This window comes from Physeter macrocephalus, chromosome 11 (assembly GCF_002837175.3).
Source record: "Physeter macrocephalus isolate SW-GA chromosome 11, ASM283717v5, whole genome shotgun sequence".
Taxonomy (NCBI): Eukaryota; Metazoa; Chordata; class Mammalia; order Artiodactyla; family Physeteridae; genus Physeter; species Physeter macrocephalus.
In genome coordinates this window covers 101,086,786-101,104,326 of record NC_041224.1, presented here as the reverse complement: position 1 = coordinate 101,104,326, position 17,541 = coordinate 101,086,786, and the positions used below count along the sequence as shown (strand labels likewise).

Genomic DNA, 17,541 nt, shown 5'->3' with positions numbered 1-17,541 from the left:
TCAATTTACCATTCGAGGCCCTTAAAAAGACGTCTAATGATGGAAATTATCACAGTGTCTCCATGGATACCCTTGTGGAAATGGAAAAGTGGAGAAACTGGGGTAGAGGAGAACGAGGCAGGCTGTACTGCATCTCTCACTCGTGGTGATTTCATGAGGTACCAGAGGCCTCAAGCTGCTGGAGTCCCAAGCACACAACCAAAAACCAAAGTACCCGACTTCGTGCAGCACATTATAGTTTACAAACTGACCACACCATCTGGGCCTCGCAGCAACCCAACCAGCTAAGTAGAGCACATATTTACTCTTTTCATTTTGTAGGTCTGGAAATAGGTTCAGAGGTTGAAGAGCTCACCCACGACCACAGAGCTAAAACCCAAGCCTAATTTCACATCCAGTGACCCTTTTTAAAAACCCACACTGTGCTGTCTCTCAGAGAGCCAAGACTCTGGTACTATGAGGAAGCGGGAGACTCTAAATGCTATTCACGTACTGGAACCCTTATGCGGAAGGGGAGGTTCTCTACCAAAAGGAGGCCCCAGCTGAGGCGTTCCTAACCATTTCACAGCCAGTTTCTTTTCTACCTCCCACCCCCATCCCAGAAGGCTCACCAGGATGCTCTGGCTTTCCATGGGCACCAGGACTCTCTAATGTGATCACCTACAACCACTGGGCAGCCATCCAATGTTTACATTGCTCTAGAAGGTGGAGGTTAGACTATGTTCTCTCCTGCCGAGGGGCCTTTGGGACTTGTCTGGCAAAGCTAGTCTCTCCATCTCACACAGTCCCAGGAAAGTATGTAATAATTTTGGTTGCCCAGTTCAACTGGTCAAAGTCTCCTGGTAGCTATTCAACTAGATTAAAAGACAAAATTATAGTTACTTTATAGTATGTACTTATTACAAGAGCCAGGCATGGAGCTGAATGCTTTACGTTGTCTCATTTAATGCCTGCAACGTTGGTTCTAAAATTATCCCCATTCTACAGATATGGAATGTTGAGGTCAAGAGACCTCAATGCTCAAGATCAAGAACCTACTGTGTTGCAGATTCCAGGCCCTGTGCTTTTAACCTTGACACTGTGTTGCCTCATTGAGAAAAGAAACTTCTGGATCTATACAAGATGAAGAGAACCAGTTAAAAGGCAAAATGGTCTAGTCTCGGCCCCCCCCCCCCAATTCTCTCTTCTGTGTGTTTGTGTGTGTGTGTATACACATATACAATACAATAAAAAATGTGAGATGACTAGGTTGACTGTCATATGGTCTTGAATTCACTGGAGAAGAAACAAGTTTCTCTACGTAACATGGAGCTGTATTTACTCATAACTTGGGTGCATTGTCTCTGTAGGACAATATACTTTAAAACACATTTTCATTACTCAAAAGAGACCTTTACAAAATCCCATGAACAAACTCTAATAGGCAAGGAGTGAAACTGGTGAACACCTGAGAGGCACGCTTCATTCCACTCCTTTTACCACCAGAGATATGGAGAGGGGTGAAGCATTTTGCCATGAACAAAGGGCAGAGTTTTTAGAACCTGCATCCAGCAGGCTGCATGATATTACATCACTTTAAAATAAATTTGCTTCTGATTCTGTACACATAGCTTTGAAAGAAGTCCCACATCCACTAAGGGTGCGCTTTATCCCTATGTTTTCAAATAAGAAAATCTTTAGTCAAAAACGGGTATGGGGCTTCCTTGGTGGCGCAGTGGTTGGGGGTCCGCCTGCCGATGCAGGGGACACGGGTTTGTGCCCCGGTCTGGGAGGATCCCACATGCCGCGGAGCGGCTGGGCCCGTGAGCCATGGCCGCTGAGCCTGCGCGTCCGGAGCCTGTGCTCCGCAACGGGAGAGGCCACAACAGTGAGAGGCCCGCGTACCGCAAAAAAAAAAAAAAAAAAAAAAGAAACGGGTATGAGCAAGTGGTGTCTTTGTGTGTGAGCACTTCCTGTTTTCATTCCATGATCAAATATATTCTTTGCAGCACAACTAGGGGAGCTCTTGAAGGTGGCAAGAGAAGTGCCTGAGAAAAGAAGGTGCCTGAGAGCCTAATTGAGCACACTAAGGGCTGCTTGGCGTGGAGGAGTTTTTCATGGTTAAGAATAAACCGTCAGCCCGGGTATTATTTCTTGCTGTTTCTTTCTTTAACTATCTTTGAAGTTAAATAAAAACAGTTGTAATGGCAGGCTTACTTTTATGATATCATAATCTCCATGTGTTAGGGAAAAGAATATACTTCCCTAGGATTTCCCTACGTTTTTTTGCCATTGGGTACTCTCCAGCAAAAGCACATACATTCCAACAGATTCTTTCTTCGATCTTCACTAGATTTCTTAGTCTGAGAAGCCAGGCAGAGCCATCCACCAGTAGAAGAGGGGGGTAACAGTAACACACGATGCGTTTGCTAGTTGAATTTCTAAAAAATATTTACATGGATTTATTTCCTGAAAATTATTGTGAGCCTTTAAATATTTATATGAATTCATTTCCTTAAAATTATTGTGATGTTTAAAGGACATTTTCGAAATTGGTAGTTAGAAACTACAAACTAATTTAAAGTTTACCTTCAGACTAAGAAAGTTCAAAGTGCTTGACTCAGACTATGGAAATTCCTCAATTCATCAAAGAGTTTGGTTTTTTGAGGCCACTTTGGATTTAGTTTAAATATTTTCCTCAGTATCATCGATTAGCTGTGAGTTTATTACCTTTTTCCTCTAAAGCTGGTGGTGCACAGGAATCTGAGAAATTGTTTTAACTGTTACAGTTGTAGTGGAACTTGTTCTTCCAAGAAAACTGAAGGTTAATGATTTTTGTCATATTGAGACTAAGACTTAACAATTGCTACAGTTGGCCTTTGTTGAGGTGAGGTTCTTTTCTCTCTGGGCCTTTTGAGGTATTCAGAATAGGTGACAATAGCTTGCAGTTGAGAACATATGTAGAGAGACCCCTGTGGCTTATTGGGAAAAGTTGCTCCATGCTGGTTGGGTGTTTGGAAAAAAAAAAAAACAACCAGAGTTCTTTTATGTTCTGCTAGTTAATGAATGCATGAATGTCAAAATGGGCCAATGGCCCATTCAGGGGGCAAAGCCTCAGCAGCCCCCTTCTTTAAGAACACATCCTGAGATGCAAAATACATTTGCTTAACAAATTAAAATAATGAGATAATTCAATTAGCCTCTTTTTAAAAAAAGAAAGAAAAAAAGGGTACATCAGGGATTATTGTAATACAAGAACAGGTCATACTGCACAAAAGGGAACAAACCAGTTTGAAATAATGTTAAAGAGACTAATAATGAAGGAATGCACATTGAATCATGCACTTGTAAAGAAATTTACATGAAATAATAATTTAGACTACATCTATTTTCAGTGAGCTAGAGCCAACATTTCACTTTGAAAGTTGAAATTAATTAAATGACAGAAAAATATAGTGGGGCATCTCTATTTCCAAGGACTTCCTCATGCCTGTTAGTGCATGTAAGAAAAGGGGTCTAAATTAACATGTCGTTAGTTAGGGGTCTCTATTCTTGGTTTCTGCTCTCAGAATTATAGCCAAGTAAATCTTTCAGCTCATTAAAGATTGGGAAGTACAAGTTTTACAGAACCATCTTCATCAAAGTTACTGAACCACTTCTCTGCAGTTGGGGTGACGTGGGGATGAAGAGGGAAGACGTTTTCAAAGAAAAAGCCCAGGAGAATTTCCTTCCATACAAGGGAGGTGCAGAAAAGGCTGGGGAGGGGAGCAGAGAGACGGACTGAGAGACAAAGCCAGCGGAGAAAGTAATGAAAGGGGCATGATGTGAAAGAAGGTCATGGGGAGGAGAAAAAGAAAGCACTTAATGGAAAATAAAAAGGAAGCGGGGGACTGAGAGGAGAGGATGACCAGGAGTTTGGGGCACAGGGGTGCTCTGACTGTTCTCTGAGTGTAACCAACACACATGAGTGTGGGAAAGGAGACTGCAACATGCAGATCTGTTTGAAAAATGGGGGAATGGAAGGTCCAGAGAACTTGACTTAACTGAGATTCGGGCAGGACACAGGAAAATTGAACTCGAAATGCTGGTTTCCCGACTCCCCGGCTCAGGCTATTTGAGTCTTCTCTCCCCACTCCAAGGACAGGAATTAATTAAAATTTTCAGTTGGAGAGAGAATTCTGCACAAAGCCTCATGCACATTTATCTAGATGAAAGCAACCTCGGGGTGGGGAGAAGGTACATAGTACACAGTACCTAGTGTATAGTACAGACACAAGGAACACCCAGGAATCACTGGCCACACACAATTCCTCGCCCGTGGCCACGGCGCACAGTGGGTTGAATCCAGGACAGGGAGGTGGGAGATAAGACACCAACAGGGCAAGGCAGGAGGTCCAGCAGGGCTCTGGACACTCCGCGGGAGATTCAAGGCACAGACCTGGGCGGTGAAGGAGAGAGTTGGCCTCAAGAGAGAGGTGCAAAGTAAGTCTTCTCTATTCGGAAAGGTTGGGGGAGCAGGAAAATTTTAAAACCAAGCAAAGCAAACAGCACTTTGCCTCTCCATATTTCCCCCCTTTGACGCTGAGCATTTTGATGGCAGAGGCTGTGAGATTGATATGCAACTGTTAAAGGTGATCGTGATTTTCACAAAGTCATCATAATGTGGTAGAGAGAGCACAGAGCTGGGGACAAGAAAGGCTTGGGTCCTGGTTGCAGCTGGACCTTGAGCCAATCACTTCCTTTTCTGGGTCTGAGTTTCCTGGTTTGTAAACAAAGCAGCCAAATTCCCTAAGATCCTGTTGTTCTGTGAAAATACATGGAGATGTTGGCTTGGAAAGCAATCGTTGAAGTCTTGATTTTCAACCAAGGAAGGCCGAGCATGAAGGAAGACAGAGGGAGGAAGCCAGACAGGTGAGCTGCTGGTGGGAGAAGGCGGCATGCCTGCCATCCACTGGCTCCTACCCTGCCTTTCTTACTTGCTACTCTAACCAAACAAACCTTCAGTTAAAAATGAGAAACCCCTCCCCTCACACTCATTCGACTTCCAAATTAAAAACATTTTACAGGTTAGTAAATCTCCAGCTGAGGTGATGTAGCAAAGAACAGCTGTGAAGTAATTTTGATAATGATGAGAATAATAACCACATGGCAAGGTTCAGGGCTTTGCTGTTGCAGCTTCAGTGCTCCTGAATAGATAAAAGTGATTAAATACTCCCGATTATCCCTGACCAATATGTAATGGATTTACAGCCCTTTCAATTAGTCAGTATTTGCTTAGGACTCATTATTTTGTCTTTGGTTAAGTAATCAACCCAGAGACTGCATGTTCTGTCTAATTCCTCTGAGCCCAGTCAGTGCAGGGCCCTGACCTTTGAAATGGCCATAGCTGCAAGGCAAGAATAACCACTGCCAAGGCAGCCTCGTTGGTTCTCCCAGCTAATCCTGACACCACCGGCCAGATCGATACACCTTAGTTTGCTACTAATGTCCTTACATCAAAATGGCCGATTTAGGAACGTGAATCTACCACGTTGCCCCCCACCCCACCTCCCCACCGCTTCTCCTGCCCCACCCCTTGCCCTTTGTAGCTCTGCTACAAGAGCAGATCAGCTGCTACCGCCATAAATAAAAGTGGAACCTTGTGCTGGACCCATGACACTGTAACTAATGTCATTCAGCATGGCAACCCACAAGTTGGATAATCAACGACCTTCAGCTTTCAATGTGCTACTCTATTTTTAAGCATTAGCCTACATAGAATGGCCTGAAAACAATCTCATAGCAAGAGACAGCCTCTGACATCTTCACCATTTTCCCAGAATTTCCAAATGAACAGTAAAATATGAGTGCCTAGTTCCTCCGTAAAAATATATTGTAATGTTTTTGTCATGAGGGTCTTAGAGTCAATGGTATATAGAAAATGATGCATAAAACCGACTGCAAACAGGAAGATAAACTGTTACTATAAAAATGTTGCACATAGTTGATCTTTTCCCACAGGTGAACAGGATCGGCTTATAAGATAATGGACTTGAACCGCTAAAAACAAATCTTCAATCTCTACCTTAGAAACAAAGGCGTTATAGCACCTATAACCTTTCTGCGTTTGTCATATAAACATGTGACATGTTTGCAAGCTGCTTCAGCAATTAGAGTTGCCCCCGGTACCATGAGCTTGGACATGCATGTGGCAAAGTGCTTTATTTTGCCTGCTAGAGGAGCTGGCTTTCGTTACGAGTGTAATCGGCAACGTTTACGGATTCATGAGCTTCTTACAGCTGTCTTCCCTTGGTTGCAGTTGCATTATCTGAAGTTGCTCTCATACCTTTTAGCATAAATAACACATTTACTTATATATACTGTTTAGGGCCCTAGACCATTTTTAATAAGGTCCATTCCTGACCTATGGAAACAAAAACTCCTCCTTTCTACAGGGTACTCTTTGGGTGGTGAGAGTCGGTAAAACCTTAACTGCTCTGTTAACCATCAGATTTCGAGAAAGGGAAAACAGGCACTATTTTCAAAAAAATCTGTACGAGCCCATCTAACTTGCTAGGAGAAGGCAAAACAAAAAAACTTATTTTTCTCTTTCATCTTGACTTACTGTGAGGTGCTGGAAGAGCCATGCTCTCATGATATTTGTTGCTACTTTGGGGAAAATGCCTCTTTTCTTCTGGCGTTTTTTGTCCTTGTCTGGATCATCATCGTCACCTGTGCCAGGTGAAGCTACACTGTTGTCTAAACCATCCCCTAGTAGAAAGAAATGAAAATACATTAGAGAAAACACAGAAAGGGTGCCAACAACAACGAGCAGCTAATGACAAGCTCAGCTAAGCTTGTTGAAAGAAATCCATTAAGCGGGTATATTCTCTTTCATTAAAGTATAATTGGAGACACAAATATGTAAAAGACAAAATTAAACCAGACCTCTTCAAATGTTAATTTTGTGTGTCTCACACTCGCCCATATCATTAATTCAATTCTAATTGTGCTCTTGACACAGTGCAGTAGCTCTTTGTCAATTATGGAATCCAGTGTGGGAAAACCGCCATCAGAAAACCCATTCAGTGAAAATGCATCCCCATGTGCAGAGTGAACACATACTGTAGGGTAATCAAGTTAAATGTTCTGTAGTCTATATATTCTAGGCTGCCTGCATAGGTGACAGTAACTGTGTCACTGTTCATTGCACATAACACACTGCCTGCTCAGCCCCTCCTAGAACTGTCACCTCCTAAGCACGCACATTCACACACTCCTCAGATGACCCTGGACTCAGCATCCGCGTGACATGAAAACTTTTAGCTCTCTGCACCACTGATCATTATTAAAAAAAAAAAAAAAAAAAGATGCACATCAAGGTAGGGTGCTCACTTAATCAGAAGTTTCTATCAACATCTTTCTCTTCTGTGCTTTTTCTCTGGCATTAATTGTGCATTAGCAAAAATCATTTACTTTTAACAGTCATAGTTATTTTTTCTTGCCCTCCAGCAAAAATGCCTTGAAAGCCTGCCTGGAGGGCATCTAAATTATGTATCTGAAAAACTCTTCTGGCAAGGCATTGCAGGACCCCTACTTTCTTAAAATTCATACGAGCACGTCTTCCTGTTTTTGGGAAGGCATCAATCAAGAGGAGCAATATATGCCATATCCCTACATTAATATTTGAACTAATAACTTTAAAAAAAGGAAAGAAACAAGATCCGACTTGTGGCATAATCAAATGCAAAATAAATGAAGAATACGGGGACAGCACTGGGGCTTTATAGATGGCTGTGTTTTCCTTGCACATCATTAGCCTGGAGCCACACGAAAGAGGAAAACAGAGAAGTGGAGAGTTTATGCTCCCTGCTGGTGTTTAAGAAGCCAGGGTCCTGGAAGGACATCTGGGAATTGCGCTGAGATGGGGGTTTTTGTAATTTAAGAATAGACATTCATTAGCAGTAAATGCCATAAATCCCATGCTAAGTAAAAACCTTGTCCAAGAAAGCCTAAAACAATAAACTCTGTGCTCAATGTAGCCAGAGCTAGACGCTCCGCAGCTTCCCAGGGAAATGCTATAGATCGACTGCTCAATCCCAGACCAGCTTCCTCCTCCTGGATTGGGCCACATGGGATATCCTGCCACAGGCCCCTCGCCTCCTAACCTGTCCCGTCTGCTTGGTGGGCTTCCCTGTACCTGTTCTTTTCCTTTCGCACCACAAAAACCCTCAACCTTCTTTGGCCAGAGAAGCAGAAAAGCCACAGCAGAGAGCTGGCAGATTAATTTTATTGACATTTCCATTTTCACTGCAATGCGATACCCTCCATCACATGGAAGAGATGACCCTCACTATTTACAGACTGACAGGCCACTTCATTACAACCACCCTGCCCCAAGGCAAAGCAGCTCCCTTCCATCTGCCCAAACACTAGAGCATGACCCCGAAGTTGCTGTTCTCTTTTTCTTTGCCGTCTGTTATGATTAAAAAGAAAAAGTGAGTGGAAAGGACCCCAAGTAGTCAAAGAACTAATCAGAGTACAGGGAAACAAAAGCATTTGACTTTTGAATACTGGTTAGATGGAGTCTAGTCTTCATCTGTCTACCCTCCCTACACAACCATGTACACGAGGGGGTCACTTGCACAAGGACACACACACGCACGCACACACACACACACACACGCACGCACACACACACAAGCTCAAGCAGGGACATGCATACACGCTTTCCACCATGCCAAGGAACTGCTGCAAGGCAAATTCTCACCCACACTAATGGCTTCTGACTGCTCCTTGGCAACCCTAGCATTTTAACCTGGGTGGATATGCTCTCCAAAATACAGACACTGAAGCGATCTCATCAGCTGTTCATGTGACACAGATGGAGAGTGGCTATTAGGAGCCAGGCAGTGGGCCTTGGGGATCTGAGGTGCTGTTCTATAGCCTGAGGCGATTTTGAAAAGCAGTACCCGGAGATGAGGGAAAAAAACCCACACTGCAAGTGCAAGTTTGAAGTCAGTCTGTCTGTCGACCTACCACGGATAAAGATATCTTTGTCTCTGGATGGAAAAATCTATGTGGGCTATCTGGATGTACATTTCAGATAATGTATGTATGGAATGGCTCTTCCTTCAATGTCTTCCAAATATAAAAACACACACTGTAAACAATGCCTGTGTGTATATATTTCTTCCTAAGCACATATGGTTTCTGTGTATATGTTTAAGCTGAAATTGTCAGGATTTTGTTAAAAATCTCATTTAGCTTTTTTTGATAGATTTCTTGAATATACTTATTTTAAAAGGTTAACGGCTTAATTCAAGGAAGTTCAACAAAAAAAGGCATTTGCCTTTTTAACCCAATCAATGACCTTAAAAATGAGAGACAGGGTTTCCACAGTACTTTTCTCTTGCTTAAAAGCAAAGAGGGCTGGTAACACCTTCAAACTATATGATTCACTATATTTAACTCAAGAAAAAAAAATATAGCTGGATTGAGCATTCTTTGATGACTGACTTAAACTGGAGAAGACAGGAGCATTACATACATTTTAATATAAAGCGGTCCGTTTTATATAAATGTATATAAACGTAAAATATTTGAATTTGGATCCAGTGTGACAAATAAGTGTAAAGAAAAATGCACCTATTTTTATAATAACCGGATACTAGACATTAGATTTTAAATTAATATTACTCTTTATACCTCTATAAAGATAGGAATTTTCTTCTCCAAACACACAATAAACTTGTTTTTTCCTCCAATGGATTGTGAACCAACTCTAGCATAGAGGACTAACAACAGCAATTTTTCTTTTAAAAGAAAAATTTTTAAAGGCAACTGTGTGATCTGCAACCTAAAACAAAACCGTGCAGATGATACTAAAGTAATCCTTAAAACGGACATTGTTTCCCTGTTTTAGGGCTGAGTTGGCAATCCTTGGCATCTGTGCCAAATGAGTTTCTGTGCTGAAAATGGTGTGTATACGGGCACAGATGCACGTGTCAGAGGAGGAAAAGGAGATAATGGCATGTATCTAAGCATCTGAAGTAAGGACTCAGAAGTGTGGGATCCATGATGTGGGCAGGAACTGTGTCTTGTTTATCTTTTTATCCTGAGAGCACACCTTCATATCTGAGCCAGAGTAGACACCCAGTGATGGTCTGCTGCATGAGTAAAGGGCTAAACTTATCAATGAGTTTATTCAAGGGCCCTCCCGTCTCTTTGATAATCCCAGACTGGGGCGACTGCACTCTTCATGGTCCCGAAGGGGCTGGGTGGGCTGCCCGAGTGCAGGTAGTCACTTCCAAACATGCCAGGAATGGCACTTCTTTGAAGAACTCAGTGCCCATTAGAGCCTTTTTAAAGGGCTGACCCAAGGCCATTCCAACAGCATTGCCACCTCTGACGGGGGAAAAACTAAATAAAGAACTACTGGGCATGCTTCTTTTAAAAGGTTGCTAATCCCTTGACTAAAGGCACAGTCTAAGTTTGGGGCAAAGATACTCAAAATAGCTGCGTGTTACTGAACGCACTGTGTGTGACCATGGAAAGAAATACTCAAGGCCTGTGGATAGATACCTTTGAAGTGGACTAAATTATCAGGGGAGATTGTTAAAAACACAGGTCCCCAGGCCTTATCCCAGACTTACTAAATCAAAATATCCTGGGGCAGGGACAAAGAATTTGTATTTTTAACAAGTTCCTTGGGTTTGGTTACACAATCAGCCTAGCACTGGTTCTTAAACTGGCTTTTGGAAGCCACCGAACTAGATGACCTTCTAATTTGAGATAAGATGCAACCTCAAGAACAGGTGAATAGTTAAAATTCTATTCTACTGCCACAAATGGGGTTAGTGGTCACGGTGAGAAACTACAATCTGGCCAGGGCCTTATTCACTGGGGGAAAGCCGTGGTGCTCTCCATCACAGGTACTGGCCAACACAAGGTAGCCCCACCTTATCTTCTGATGGTGAGGGTTAAACAGGAAGAAAGAAGCTGTAGAACACTGGCTCTCAGAATACGGACCAGCGCCATTAGCAGTGGCAAAGAAATTGCGAGAAATGCAAATTCTTGGACCCACCCCAGACCCACTGTATCCGAACCTCCAGGGATGGGGCCAGACAATTGTCTGAGGGTCACTAAGCACTCCAGGTGATTCTGATGACACTCAAGTTTGAGAAGCACTGGTGGAGGGCACAGAGAATATCCCTTTAGCCCACTACCCCTGGTGGTGGTTGTCTAAAGGCCTGAATCTAATCTCTGGGTCCTCCACCTGTTTCAAGACTCTGAGGTATTTTGACAGCATCTCCAGCTGGATTTACACCCATGCTCTGGAGGAGGAGGTCACAGATGCTTTCCATAGCTGAGCACACTACGCTCAGAACAGGCCACTGCCAGGGGAAGCAGCCCCAGTCTACACCTACCTAGAAGAGCAATACTGAGGGAGTCTAGTTGCAAGGAAGTTAATCCTGGGATACCATGGGTATCCAGGTATAGGCAAAATCCATTTCTGTAGCTATGTAGCCAGTGAATCAAGGAAATATATAGGCACATAATGAGAGGATCCTCAGATGATTCTAAGCAGAAATTCCCAATCCATACAGTTCTGGGCCATAAAAACTGCCCAGGCAAAAGGACACCACTTCCTTTCATCGGCATATTGTCTTAACCCCATTTAGCCAAAAATCTGTCTATATTTTAGACATCAACTGCTTGGCTTGGAATAAAGAAACGATACAAACAGTGATGATGTGCTACGATGAGTCCAATACCACTGGGATGTGGCCTTCTGCCCTATCAGAAATATAGGGCAAGCGCAACAGCCAAGAGGGTCCTAGTCCATTTTTTTCTTCCTATTCCACCTCCCTACCTCCCCCGAAAAACAGCCCCGACATTTATCAGTGAAGAAACTGAGGCCAAGAGGTTAAATCGTTGCCTAAGATTCCACAGCTACATGTGATCAAGGATAAACCAGAGTCCAGGTAACTCCAAGTCCAATGTTACTACTACTGGTATTCTCACATATTGTAAGTTATTTTTCACTTTTCAAAGCATTACCTCATTTGAACTCTGTTATCAAACCAGGCTTGATCCTACAGGTAAAGATCTAAGTGCAGAGGAGAGATTAGATCTAGGGCCCAGGGGCTGGGACTGAGCTAGAACTGGTCCAGGCTGGTCCAGGTTCAAACAGAAATGTGCAAACTTTTCTCTCACAAGTAAGCCAGTGTCTGTACAGTCTTTAGATATATTCATTACAGCAAGAGTCTTTGAGACTTGGGATTTTTATAATGGGTTTATTGTGGTCCAAGTGGAGGCCCTTATATGGACAGCACCAGACTGACCTTCAGAGCCCAGAGATGCTGCAAATATCTGAGCATCTACTGTCCATACAGTCAGGATCTCAAGGCTGTGATGTCATCACTGTGCAGTACTATGAACTACTTCACGGAGCTGTAACTAAAGTGATGTATTCCCTGCCTTAAAATCACTTTTTAAAGATAGAATAAGGCTTCTGTGACATTTGGCACCCTGTCAAATCACAAACATCTGAAAGTAACCTCTCAGTATTGTACTTTCAGAGAAATATTAGGACAAATGAATACATGTTTTGGTTAATAGCATTTGTACTTCTTTTGAGTAAGTCGGTGGCACATTATTTAATCCTCACTTCTCCCAGTTTTGGACAAAGTTTAATAGTTAAATATGTTCATATAAAATATATACTGTAAAAAAGAGTGATATCTCACCTGAAAGAACATGGCTTTTTTTCCCCTTCTCTTTTTTGATAAATAGAAACTCACTATATTTATTATCATTTTTATTTTGGGCAATGTAAATTCACTAATTTCAGACACACACACATATCTTCCAACCTACTTCCAGAACTTAGGTGTATTCATGAATATATAGATATTTATATGTCTGATTATAAACTTTAAGTATATAAATTATATTGTTACCTTTTTCAAAGAATTCACTAATTTGTTCATAAGTATCCAAATATATTTGTAGATGAACTGCACATTTTTGCCTATAGTCATATATACATACATATATATACATATACAAGTTTATAGAATTCTTAAATGTTAGTGTTTAATGTTCAATAGCGTAGTCCCTTTTCTACACCATTTCTGTCTCCTAGAATACAGGATCCTCCTCTTCCTTATCAATACTGCTGTCACTTTCATTACCCTCAATATCACAAGTAACTTTCACTGGACACTTGCAATGTTCCAGTCCTCAATCTTCACAACAAATGAATGAAATAACTACTATTATCAATTCCATTTTATATATAAAGAAAACTGAGACTCAAAAGAATTAAGTAACTTGTCAAAGGTCACACAGTCAGGAAGTGGCAGAGAGGTGCTTGTCCTGTAAAGCCCATGCTCACAACATCTATCCTCTCCCTTAGGCTGCCAGGAAAACAAGAAGAGGTGAAAAGTGAAGCTAGATTCTGGGTTAGCCCTCACTGCTCAAGAAACAAACCCCAAGAGTGAGGCCTTATATACTGACATTCATGAACTAAAGAGACAGTGGGTGACAGCACACTTAAAAGTAACTATGAACCAAGAAACAAACAGATGCATATTTTTACAGTTATGTCCATTATCTGCAGGACTATTATTGTTCCCTGTAGACCTAAAGTTCAAATTAAATATGATTTTGAAATAGGAGTATCTGTTTAAGAACTTTTCTGAGCCAAGGGATCTTTCAAAATTCCATGCCTTTAGCCCTGTGCCCTTGGCCAAAAATGCCCTTTGTCTTCATTTTTTTTACTCCTTCCCATTCTTCTTTGCCCAGGCAAACTCCTATTCAAATTTCAAAACCCAATGAAAAAGGAACCTCCTTTGTAAAGCTTTCTCTATTTCCCGTTAACAGAGCTGGTATACTCTGCTTTTGATTTCTTCAGCAGTTTGTTCCTTTCCTCTGCTATATTTACTTTTCTGTTTTGCAATTTATCTGTCTATTAATTTGTCTGTCCTGCTTGACTGTGAGCTTCTTCAAGGCAGGGGCCCCGATTCCCAAGCCCTGACACAGAGTAAACAGTCAAATGTTAGTGGGATGGACAAATTGGCAGCAAGAGCCTTGAGACGTATTATTAGGCCCCTATGAGAATGTAACTTGCTTTGAAGAAGGTCCATGAAGGGAGTCCTTGGCTCTGGTAATCCAGCCACCCAGCCTCGGGCTCCCTCACACCACTCTTCCTACTCTAGAGGCACTGGGTGTATCATGCCCAGTGTTTTACTGCTCAGGAGGGCATGGCCCTCCTCAGAGATGATCCTTACATGTCTGGGACACGTGTCATATATTGTTTTTTTGAAAACGGTGCTCCATTTCTCAAACCTGCCCAAATCCAATGGGGAAGAGAGACTCCTGGGATACAGTGGCTGCCCCTTGCCCAGGCTGTTCAGATTATTCGGAGCATTACAGTTAAAAAATGAAGTATACTGTAGCCATGGAACTGCAACACAAAGCTCTTTGGAAACTCATTTTCTGTCATCATTCTTTATGCTTTTTCCCCATTAATATGGTACTTTGAAAACAGGATTAAAATGTACTGAGTCAAAAGGTATTTTCATTCAGGGACTACCTTCCAGGAGTTTAACATAGGACATCCCACTGAGAAATCTGAATCAGGGTTTTCAATAAGAGGCAAAAAGAAAAAAGAAGGAGAAGAAGTAAAAGTAGAAATAGAAGAAGAAGCTGCCTTTGCCCAGTTCTATGTTAGACTCTAGCTTTACAAAGCTTGCTTTCCAAGAACCATCCTCAGAGTAAATCTGCAATTTACCTTTTTCACATCAGATGAGGTTGGGGGGAGGGGGCAGCTACAGACCCAGAAATGTGGGGAGGGCAAGGGGAGAGAGGTGGGGTGAGGGGCCAGCAGTGAGACCTGCTAATTACTGATCTCTTTTACTCTCCTGCTGTGCTTAACTGTCTGGACACGTTAAAGTGAAATTTTTCTGTGATTTTTCAAGTGACTGGTTCATGGCCCACTAGCATGGAGGGAAGCAGGAGAGGTGAAATGCTTTCGTTTACATGCAACATTTACTAACTGTGTGGGTTTTCCGACATTAAAGAGAGGACAGTGACCCAGGCCACCTTTTTCACACTCAAAAGAGCACTGAAAAAACAAGTCTTCATCGGCTTACCTCAGGCTTCCCTGGTCCTGAACACCCTCCCCCCGGGGTATGAGCAAAAAGGGAAAAAAAGAGGGGATTTTAAGCTCCTTTCTCTTCAACTTTTCAGGCTGTATAAGCAGCATTTAGCAAATTCAGCCCCAAATGGCTCCAAATGCTCAGAGCTGTAGGGGCTCATTCTTTGTTCTCCTCCCTCTATTTACACAGGATTTACGCAGGCTCTCCACTGAAGAGACCGAAAGCACTTCCATTCTCACTGGCTCGGCTGGACTGTGGTCCTGGCCGCTGGCCCGGCCTACGCTGGGGGATTTCTGCCACCTGGAGAAGGCGACAAACTGCGCCCTAACTCAGTGATCCCGAGACAACCTGGCCCGGTGCAGGCCGCTGCAAAGCTCAGGCCAGAGAAGATGAGCTAACCTTCCAGAAGAGACCCGAAAACCCAGCCAAGGCTGTGCAAGTAAACGTGTGTCCAGAGACAAATAACATGCACTTTAAAATATGCAGCTATATGATAGAATGGAAAGTGGTGGGTGAAAAAAAAAATTCAGACTGCAGCTTGGATGAAAACCACTTCACCCACTGGTTGGAAAAATAAAGTGTAAAAACAGACAGATGGACACATATGTAAATGTGGCAGTGTTTTAGGCTTTAGCTGGCAACGTGAGCGTCGTAGTATAGTTTTGCACGCCTGTATTTTCCATATCATGTTGAATCCTGTTAACTGTTGAACAGAAACATCCTCATACTGGTCCTTGACCAAATCAGTCCCCTCAATTTACCCGTCAGGAGCCATAAAATGGCTTTGTTTATTGACTGGAACCCTCTAATCCTTTATAGCAGAAGTGAACAAGAAAGCTTCCAAACTCTTAGCCTGTGCTTCCCTGAAGCTGGTTACTCTCATCTGAAATGTATATGTATTTCTAATTTATGCTTCACTTAAGTTGATTTCTCTCATTGAAATATACATATATTTCATAATTTATATATATAGATAAAATTTCACTTGAAAAATAATTTTAATTGAAGAATAGTTGATTTACAATGTTGTGTTAATTTCTGCTGTACAGCAAAGTGATTCAGTTATACATATATACACATTCTTTTTCATATTCTTTTCCTTTATGCTTTATCACAGGATATTGATTACAGTTCCCTGTGCTATATAGTAGGACCTTGTTGTTTATCCATTCTATATATACCAGTGAAAATTTTTAAATATTTCAATAAAGGATATCTATTCCCCTAGCCTCCCACAGAATTCTCTAAAGGATATCGACTGAATCCAGTAGAAAAGTAAATTCCTTTTCCTTTATAATTCAGCAGATTGCCTAATCTCTGTAGTAGAGGATAATAGAATGTACTTGTTCCTCAGTTACCTGATAAGCACCTATAAAAGTTCAGAGTAGGTTCCGAAGTTATTCACAGGACATCATAATAAAGCTCTTCTGGGCACTCTAATGATTCATTTTTAGTGATCTCTCAAATGCCCTTTCCACAGTTAACACTCAGATTTTATTAAGGTGGAAAGCATGGACAAATGTCCACTCAAGTCCCAGCTCTCAAATTTGACTCTCCTTGCATTACACTACCTACAGCTAAAGCTTTTTTAATGTTCCGTTTGCCTCCCCAGAGTGGCATTTCAGCTAACAGAGTTCACAATCTTTCAGCCCTAAACACAGAAGGCTGCTATCTTCAAGTCATCCTAGGAATGTGCCAGATACCATCATCTCCCTCCTGCAATACAAAGAACCAGAAAGAGAGAGAGACCAAGAGAAGACCAAGCTGATCAAGTTACCAACAGCCCAGAATGCCCCTCTCAGAAGGTTAATCTTTGAACCAGTAAATGTTATAATTAGGAGCCTTGAAGTTGGACTGAGGCTGTTCATTGAAAGAAAGACCCTAAAAGAGAAAGTATGAATGGAACACATCTCTTTCACCTAATGGTTTGACACAAGGGTCATGATTTTTATGGGAAATTATACAAAAATGAGTTGTTATGATGTTTGAGTCTCTTTCCCACATCTCCTATAAAAGAAAAAAGGTGGTTGGGGAGAGATGACGTCCCAATTTCAGTTAGCTATGTTTGAGTACAAATTGTGAAAATTATGCAAATAACAATTTTGGCACCTTTGCTAGAGGAAAACATTATTAAATTATGCTCTAAGTATTTTGTCTGCTTTAGTAATTACTCTCATGTAACTGTAAATATAAATAGCTGTTATTCTGTTTAAATTTTTAATCATGCAAAATATTGTCACACAAAAGTCCTTCTGTTGCAGTCTAACTGGGATTTTCTTTTTTAAAATATCCATATTTAACTGAAGTGGACTATTTTTAGCATTGTAAAGTGTTTTAGTAAAGATAGCTGGCTAACATCTCCAAATCAACAGGTCTTTCAAGGAAAGATATGGCCTTTATATTTGCAAAAAGAATT

At 41.7% G+C, this 17,541-nt stretch overlaps 1 protein-coding gene across 5 annotated transcripts in view; it reads right to left on the bottom strand.

The window, feature by feature from the left end:
• The window catches only part of MEIS2 (Meis homeobox 2), a 204,014-nt gene that overhangs the window by 135,966 nt on the left and 50,507 nt on the right, over positions 1-17,541 (bottom strand). For all 5 annotated transcript variants that reach the window (XM_007128490.4, XM_007128493.2, XM_028495524.2 and 2 more), the window contains one exon: positions 6,584-6,729. In XM_007128490.4, the coding sequence (XP_007128552.1) occupies positions 6,584-6,729 (146 nt within the window). The remainder of the gene's footprint in view (positions 1-6,583; positions 6,730-17,541) is intronic.